General features: G+C 36.8%; 1 protein-coding gene across 14 annotated transcripts in view; it reads left to right on the forward strand.

The window, feature by feature from the left end:
• LOC110464783 (FH1/FH2 domain-containing protein 3-like) overlaps positions 1-9,307 on the forward strand; it is a 127,848-nt gene that overhangs the window by 10,827 nt on the left and 107,714 nt on the right. For 12 of the 14 annotated variants that reach the window (XR_002464539.1, XR_002464540.1, XR_002464538.1 and 9 more), the window contains exons 2-3: positions 162-240; positions 474-983. The exons of the other annotated variants lie outside the window; for them this stretch is intronic. Coding sequence is in view for 9 of the 12 variants with exons in the window: in XM_021520179.1 (XP_021375854.1) it covers positions 238-240; positions 474-983 (513 nt within the window). In the remaining 3 variants the exon portion in view is untranslated. The remainder of the gene's footprint in view (positions 1-161; positions 241-473; positions 984-9,307) is intronic. 14 annotated transcript variants of the gene reach the window in all.

The raw sequence follows: 9,307 nt of genomic DNA on the forward strand, positions 1-9,307 counted from the left end.
TGATTTTTTTTCTAATTTCCAGCCGACTCTCAAACCAGCCCTTAGATGACGGAATATTTAAAAAAACTTGAACTTTATTTGGGGACATATGCTCCAACTGTCTTAAGTCACGAGACCATCATATCTGTCTTTACCTATAAATTTACGCTGTGTTTGTTTAGGTAATACCCAGAAGCACATCCGGTCACCACAGTACTGACTTAGGCGACGCCATCTTGGTCTTGTATCTTCAATAGAATGGTAAACAAACGTTCATTCAATTCTGGATATAGACCCTCTCATTTGATAGACGGATCTAAACGACTTTAAAATGAGACATTAACACATCAATTTTTAATCCGTCAAAATAAAAAAAACCTTTATAGAAGAGTTTCTCATCAAATAAAATAAATCCCTTCAAACTTCTAACAACATCATGGGAGGTTGATGTCACTAAAGAGCTATTCATCAACATGTATGTTTCTTTTGTTTAGCGTCGTCGAAGTTACTCTGTTAATTCTTCACGTCCCAGCTTTAATGATGCCTCTACTTCCGGCATATCACGACCAGATAGCCTTAGTCTCTCTACTTCCGGTTCCGGTTACCGGTCAGCTTCCACTAGTGGACGTGTAACAGGTTTCGGTGCTGGACCATCTGGTAATAGCACTGCCAATTCTGGGGTGACCTTTAATACCGGTGCCTACAAAAGCACCGGTGGCGGGAAATCCTTAGGCAGCGGGTACCACTCCAGTACAGGACACAGTAGTGAAACGCCACAACTCTATGGCAGTAGGAGTATAGCAGGTCCTGGTCGCAGTTATGGTGGAGTCCGGGCCGGAACTAACGTCGCTAGTCTACTAGCGGTTCCACGTGCCCGTAGTAATAGCGGTGTTCACGTTCCTAGTATCGGGAGTGCCCGTGTTAGCTCAAGTGTCGGACCTAGAATCCTAAGTGGGCGGTCATCTGATTCCAAGGTTGATAACATTAGAAAGTCTCCGGTCAGTGTAAGTATGTTTGACCGTGTGGAGTGAAAGAGCCCGGATGCCTGCGTCTTCCAAGCTTTCCTTGTCGTGGCGTCATGAACACGACATTGACCCTGTTTGGAATTTTGAACACGAAATGCAGTGGGGTTTGACACCGACAGTTTTCCAGTGTTTCTCTCCCCTGTGTGTACAAATTTCGGTGAACTACCTTACTTTCCCTACGCCAAAATACCTCTTAAAATTTCTCCCACAGAGCGGAGGTTGATGACCTTTTCTTTATTTCTTACCTGATGTTTTCTATTTGCTATTTTCTACCACCGTTTCTTACCTGTTATTTTCTATTTGCTTTTTTCTGCCACCGTTTCTTACCTGTTGTTTTCTATTTGCTATTTTCTACCACCGTTTCTTACCTGTTGTTTTCTATTTGCTATTTTCTACCACCGTTTCTTACCTGTGGTCTCCTACCTGATGATGGTGATATATGTTGTTTTGATTGATTTGCCTACCAACAGAATGATCAACATTGACTTCTTTCCAATATGTATCATAGTTACTGTTGACGCCGCGACAAAGCGAGGAGTGTCGCTTTAATTTTTTATTCTGAAAACCATTTGTCTTCTACAAGAGGCTACTGGATTGTAAGCCTGGGACAGAAAATAAATTGTTTCTTGTATATTGATATTTTCCATGTTTATAAAATTGTTTTTGCGTAAAATTGTTTCTCTTTCAGATTCCTATATACGTGATGGTATTTCACCGTTTCCTGTCTTTACCTGTTCAGTCCGTTGTGGTAGTTTTCCTAATTAGTTCAGTGACTATGTATCCATTGATGACGCCGTCTTCTGAAAATTCGAAAATGTCTCTACTATTGAACCTGTCTATACTGGAAAAGCTGTGTGATAGAGAAATGTCTCATTGTTCTGCTGGCTGAGTATAAATGATAATATATATAGTTTAACAAAAATAATGAAAACATAGCCAGAACAGGGCTAGAAGTTAGTCCGGTCAGAGTAATGGACGATGATAATATAAAATTGGATAATTTCGTTTCCAACAGTGAGATATGATTCTTTGATAAATGGCGGTATAATTTCACGCTGAGAGACTATGTAGGTCCATTAGTCTAAGCGGTCTGCTGGATGTGGCTACAGATAACATTTAACAGAAGGTCTAGTTATACATTATGATTATAAACATTATACCGACTGAAATGATGGTGCCATACCCCTATGTTACAGAGTACATGGTGCCTTACTGTTACGCAGTATACAATGCATGGTTTCAAGCGCCACAACGATAAGATGATTTTATTATTCCAATCATTGAGAGAAATGATCCGTAAAGATGGACTCCAGCCAACTTCCGGTTCGCTATTCACGGCTGTTGGAAATTATCAGCATGGTCTATCGTGGTAAAATACGAGATTTTATTATTTTCATAACATAAATCCGGAGCGAATGTTCCACTTAAACAGCATACCGAACATTAAAAAACGTAGATGTTGTACATTCTGTAGAGATGTGCAGAATTGTACTTTATAAGTATTAAATACAAGTAAGGGTTACATTCTGTAGATATATTGTTCTTTACTTATTGTACATTCTGTAGATTTGCGGGATTGTACTTTACGTATTGAACATTCTGTAGATTTACGGGATTGTACTTTACGTATTGTACATTATGTAGATTTGCGGGATTGTACTCTTCGTATTGTACATTCTGTAGATTTGCGGGATTGTACTTTACGTATTGTACATTCTGTAGATTTGCGGGATTGTACTCTTCGTATTGTACATTACGTAGATTTGCGGGATTGTACTTTACGTATTGTACATTCTGTAGATTTGCGGGATTGTAATCTACGTATTGTACATTCTGTAGATTTGCGGGATTGTACTCTTCGTATTGTACATTATGTAAATTTGTGGGATTGTACTCTACGTATTGTACATTCTGTAGCTTTGCGGGATTGTACTTTACGTATTGAACATTACGTAGATTTGCGGGATTGTACTCTACGTATTGTCCATTACGTAGATTTGCGGGTGTACTTTACGTATTGAACATTCTGTAGATTTACGGGATTGTACTTTACGTATTGTACAATCTGTAGATTTGCGGTATTGTACTTTACGTATTGAACATTACGTAGATTTGCGGGATTGTACTCTACGTATTGTACATTACGTAGATTTGCGGGATTGTACTTTACGTATTGAACATTCTGTAGATTTACGGGATTGTACTTTACGTAGTGTACAATCTGTAGATTTGCGGGATTGTACTTTACGTACTGTACATTTTGTAGTTTTGCGGGATTGTACTCTTCGTATTGTATATTCTGTAGATTTGCGGGATTGTACTTAACGTATTGTACATTATGTAGATTTGCGGGATTGTAATCTACGTATTGTACATTACGTAGATTTGCGGGATTGTACTTTACGTATTGTACATTCTGTAGATTTGCGGAATTGTACTCTACGTATTGTACATTACTTAGATTTGCGGGATTGTACTTTACTTATTGTACATTACGTCGATTTGCGGGATTGTACTTTACGTATTGTCCATTCTATAGATGTGATTATGTGGAGATATAGGTAGTACCTACAAGGTACATGGTGAACGTGTCGCATTCCTTTTATAAACACTACTAAATGGCCCCTGTTCCCCAAATCTTCATTTTAGCGTAAGAAATATATTTCAAAGATAATACCACATTACCTGTTTAAACCGAACACCGTAGCACCTCTTTTTTATTCGGAATAAGAAGGTTTTCCTATTGCATCGGATGTTATTTAGATATATTTTTTATATATTTTCAATCAAGCTTGAGGTCTTGTTTACATAGGTTTCTAGTAAGAGCAGGATTCTGTTAAGATAGATTGTGATGAGTTTTGTTCAGGTCTGTTACTTTTCCCGTTAATACTGTACGTTGACATTCTTGCTTTTTATCATATGACTTTTCAGGTTTACGCTATAAGTAGGCTTTGAAAAGTGACCAAGTTTGGGGCTTCTGAAAGCAGTCTTAGAATAAGTCTCTAGAGAGAGTTAAATAATTATAATTTATAGCATTTGGATGCATACGTGAAAATGTTGTTTTGAATTGGCGCTGAAAGGCAAGACAGTGTTTCTGTTATGGTTAAGAATATATGTTACGGATACTATTATAAATTCGTGTTGGAGTTATCTCCCTTATAAAAAAAGTAACATATATATCTAATTTAGTTAAATGAGGTATAGCCATGATACTAAACCAGGTGTTTATTTAAGGATTGAGGTTTATGGGGTATAAAGCTCAATGGGTGTTGAGACTAACCTCAACAAAACAGGATTCTATCCTTATATATATATATACATTCAGCGCGATATTGATATTTTTTGGATAATTTTTGAAATGTCAGTCTGGTGCAAGTCTAACACCACAGAAGGTACCGAAGCTTAAGATGTCATCACTCACTGTTAGACGTCGTCCTGGTTTAGATGAATAACTTGTTTGCATTGATTACAACGAAAAAACAAATTAAGCTATTAATAGAACTACTTCCTGTGCTCCGCGGAATAACAGAGTAATCAGATTGATAATATGCTGATGTATTCATACGCCAACTTAAAAGTTCATTGAAAGAAACACACCTTTAAAATGTTTAGTAGGTATTTTGAGTCCAAGTTCAGTAGAAATGTAAATATATTTAGTTACATGAGGGTTATATATAGTAATATGACGTATAACCGTGACGCTAGACCAGGTATTCATATTTAGTTACATGAGGGTTATATATAGTAATATGACGTAAACCGTGACGCTAGACCAGGTATTCATATGTAGTTACATGAGGGTTATATATAGTAATATGTCGTATAACCGTGACGCTAGACCAGGTATTCATATTTAGTTACATGACGTAGTCAAAAGAAATGTACGTCACACATGTCTAAGATGAAATTGAATCTAAGTGAAATCGCAGAAACTGTTACAAACAACATTCGTCACAACTTTGAAGGTCGTTTATTGATTTGACTACTACGTCGTTTATCCTTAGCGTGGAAGTAAAGGTTCCGTATCAACTTGTAAACATATAAAACTGCGGTGATGTGTAGTACTCGTAAAATTTCATTTTAATATGATGTTTATTGAAACCTGACAAGTTCAAACCAGTCGGAAAATAGATAATACCGTTTCTATTATTAGACATTTCTAATGTAGTTTCCCTGCTTGACTGATGGACAGGTTAGAAATTGTACATGTCAGTTTAAATAGGTGAGATCGCCGACGTTACAGTGAGCTATCTATTTGACCGGGTCGGCCAAGATTGTCTGTTATTTACTCGCTCCAGTATTTAGCCTCCAAACTCTCTAATGGGGCGCTGACAGGTTGATTAGGCTATTGGCACGTGTAAATATTGTAATGGTATCTTATCTACACAGATATACCCAAACTACTACTGCTCGGTCCGTGATTCTATCACAGTGAAGTAAAGATACTCATCATTTTAAATATCGAACGTTTGCCGTATCAGTTCGTGTATATTATAATACAGCCTCTGCTGAACCACGGACTTAGAGAACAAACTGGAGCGCGACCATGGACGGTTTGATCCAAACCGAAAACCATGTATACATATACCAGTACACGGTACTTAAAATACACAGTCGTATTGGAAAAAAATGGAAACATCGAAGTATGTTTGTTTTCTAAATGTGTAATACAATTTCTATTTCTATCTTCTTCTTTTTTTAACTATCGAAAACGTTTCAGCCATGAATATGTATATAAATGCACGTGCGTGTGGTCTATGATAACGCCACTATAAAGTATGAACATCGAACACGTGACAAGTAACCGTGGCGGACGGGACAGACGAACTGACAATTAACACAGACGATGTGTCGGTCTTGAGAAAGGAAAAAAAGTAACACATATTACAGATTTGACGAAACTGACCGTATTGTAGCTATCGCAGGATAGAGATGCCCCATCTATCTTTTCAAATCTTACTTTCTGTTCAATTGGGGCCATATCCCCTGAAGCACAGCTCACGAGCCCGTTATCACATTAGGACATCACATAGGTATATTTACATTTCCAATGCAAGTTCCTCTTCAAGCATTACCAGTAGAAATTGCGTTGATAGGGCTATGAATTCAATTTGTTCAGCGTTTTTTTGAAGCTTCTCCTCCCGCCTCGATTAACGTGGAAGCAAACATTTTGGTGACTTTAGGCTGTTCAATGAAACTATTTGGGAATAACTTAGATCAATAACTAAAACATTTAGGATGTTAATATATATATTGAACAGTATTTTTCAATGTTCATGCCGTAATAAAATATTTTGGTACAAAATTTAGGTTTAACGCAGTATTATTTTTGGGGCTAAAATAAAACATCTTGGTAAGTTAGACGTATATATATTTCTATTTTTGTCGTTGGAATTGTGACAAAATATTCGTACACTCCTGTTTACCGAAGAAAACCAACTACTATACTTACTTACAGTAGACAGCAGGGCTAGTACCATACACAAACAATCAATTCAGTATACAGTACTACATTTCTTCTCAATAACGGTTTCTCATAAAACAGCTCGCGTGACGGAATAAAGGATAAATTTATGATAGACTGAGTATGTATTCTGATTCGGCCTCTGATTAGTCTCCTATAGGGTTCGCTATATCTGTGATAATGACGCACGCTCGTGGGAGCAATCTTGTGCACGTCTGCTGCACGTGTCGGGTAGTTGTTGCTAGCCAGATGTCCCGCTTTAGACTGGCGCAAGTCAATGTTATGCACGGCAATATAGACAAATCAACGATATAAGACTTAATGCAACAGTTGTCTGTGAAATACATTGAATTATAGATTAGCACACTGTATTTTCAGAGTTTGTCGTGAGAACAATTTTCTCATCGCGAAATTATTCGAACGACAAACACTGAAAATACTGTATGATAAACTGCTTATCATCTATATACTACTACCTTATATATTTATCCATTTAAAAAAACTCAACTAAACACCATGTTTTCCAAATGACTTCTAAGCTCAATGATCAACGATCGCCTGTAACAAACGTAAACAAATAGAAGTTTTGCGCAGAGGAATACTATGAACCTTAAAACTACGTAGACAAAAATATTTTTAAAACAATCCTATCGTCATTGGCTTTTTCAAATGCACATTTACACCTGAAATGGTGTTGTTATTCTCACAATATTTTTCCGTTACTTTGTATTGATATGTTTATGACGGACTATTTTCTTTTTTCTATTTCCGGTATCGGACGTTATCTGACGCGAGCAGACGTTCTTTTTTGAGAAAATACGTTCCCAAGTTCTGGGGAATGGGAACATCCGTTCTCAAGTTCTTCTTAAGTTGTTCTTAAGTTGTTTTCAACTTCTTCTCATACTGACAACCAATGATAATGAATTTATCATGCTACCGGTGGGTGGTATAAAGTAGTATATAGATGATAAGAAGTGGTCAATCCAGACTGGGACTCTGGGAACTGTTAGAACGATCTCAACTTTTAAGGTTTTGGGTGGGTGTCCTGAAAAATTACAGACCACTGCTTGATCCAAAAAACCTGAATAAAGCTATTTTTTTTTAGTTTTATTTTGTTTAACGTCCAGTTAACCGCTAAGGTCATTTAAGAACGTGTCTGTATGTGTGTAATGACATTACAACTACGAAAACAAATGGGTGACATGCCGATACAAATCCACTGACGTAGAAGATGAATTTCATCGTAGAAAATTTCAAAATGTTAGAGTGCGGTTTATTGAAATAATATTTTATTGGAAGGATCCCCCTTTTTTAAAGCTATTCAGTTGTTAACTGTCAAAAATAGTAAAGCGCTATGTATGCAAGTCAATGGAAGGTTTATTTTGAAGCTAACAAATTAAGAACCCCTTAATCAATCATCATGTATTTGTAATGTACTAGGTCTCTATACATTCTCTATACGTTATATTTTGTATCACGTACCGATGAGTCCATGGCCTAAAGTTTGAATATATCTTTAATTTTAAAACACGGTGATGACATCGAGAAGACAACTCACTACAAGCCTCCCATAACATTAAGTCGACATTTCGACACAACATATTGAGACTTATTAGACGATATTTCTTTCGATATAATGACTGAACAATGTAGGGACATATTTTACTTCAACAGTTCGTGTCATTACGGGCACAACGCTAAGACAATATTCAGACAATACTGCATAAAGTATGACATTTGCAATTACATCATTTAACATTTAAGCATCATCATTAGATCATGTTTATACCGAATTTACGTCGAAGTAGTTTATCAGGAAACAATTTAACCAATGATTGTAATTATACCAACTTCTAGTAAATATTTATATGAGCTACATGCTGCTCTGTCATAGCTTCAAATGTCTTTGTCAACGCCTGCTAGAGCGAAGTTAATACTTTTAAGAAATTTCTCCTATACTTTAGGAGATATATCAATTATGATTATAACCCTTTTTGAGTTAAGTTTATCATAACTATCATTTTAAGATATCTGTGATATTTCCGAGCCCCTTTGGATAGTAAACGTTAAGGCTTACCATACGTATACAGACTAGGGATGTTGTTCTGTGGTCTTTGTCAGGTTTAATCCAAATAATGTTACACATAATAACATGGTGTCCGCTGACATCAACATGATGTTTACAGACGTCATAATGACAACGTGATGTAAATAGACGTCATAAGGACAACGTGATATTAACAGACGTCATAATGACAACGTGATGTTTACAGACGTCATAATAACAACGTGATATTAACAGACGTCATAATGACAACGTGATGTTACAGACGTCATAATGACAACGTGATGTTTACAGACGTCATAATGACAACGTGATGTTAACAGACGTCATAATGACAACGTGATGTTGACAGAAGTCATAATGACAACGTGATGTTGACAGACGTCATAATGACAACGTGATATTAACAGACGTCATAATGACAACGTGATGTAAACAGGCGTCATAATGACAACGTGATGTTTACAGACGTCATAATGATTTTCAATAGTGTTCTCTGTAAAGTAAATAGTTAGATGGTAATAAAGTAAACAAAAGCAATTTCAAGAATGTTTGAGATGACGAAAACCAAACTGAGTTGTTACTAACTACGTGTTGATGTTCAGAATTACTAGCCGATACACACTCTCGTCACGCCCTATCTGTGGTTAGACACGTTGATCACGGTACAGAAAGGCGTGGGAGGAGAGATGAAGGATCATGGGAAGGGTAGGAAGTAGGGAAGGAATACTCGGAGTGGAGGGTCGTTAGGAGGGGTACTTAGGGGCGGGGGGG

The sequence above is a fragment of the Mizuhopecten yessoensis genome, unplaced genomic scaffold (assembly GCF_002113885.1).
Source record: "Mizuhopecten yessoensis strain PY_sf001 unplaced genomic scaffold, ASM211388v2 scaffold11033, whole genome shotgun sequence".
In the NCBI taxonomy this organism is placed as follows: Eukaryota; Metazoa; Mollusca; class Bivalvia; order Pectinida; family Pectinidae; genus Mizuhopecten; species Mizuhopecten yessoensis.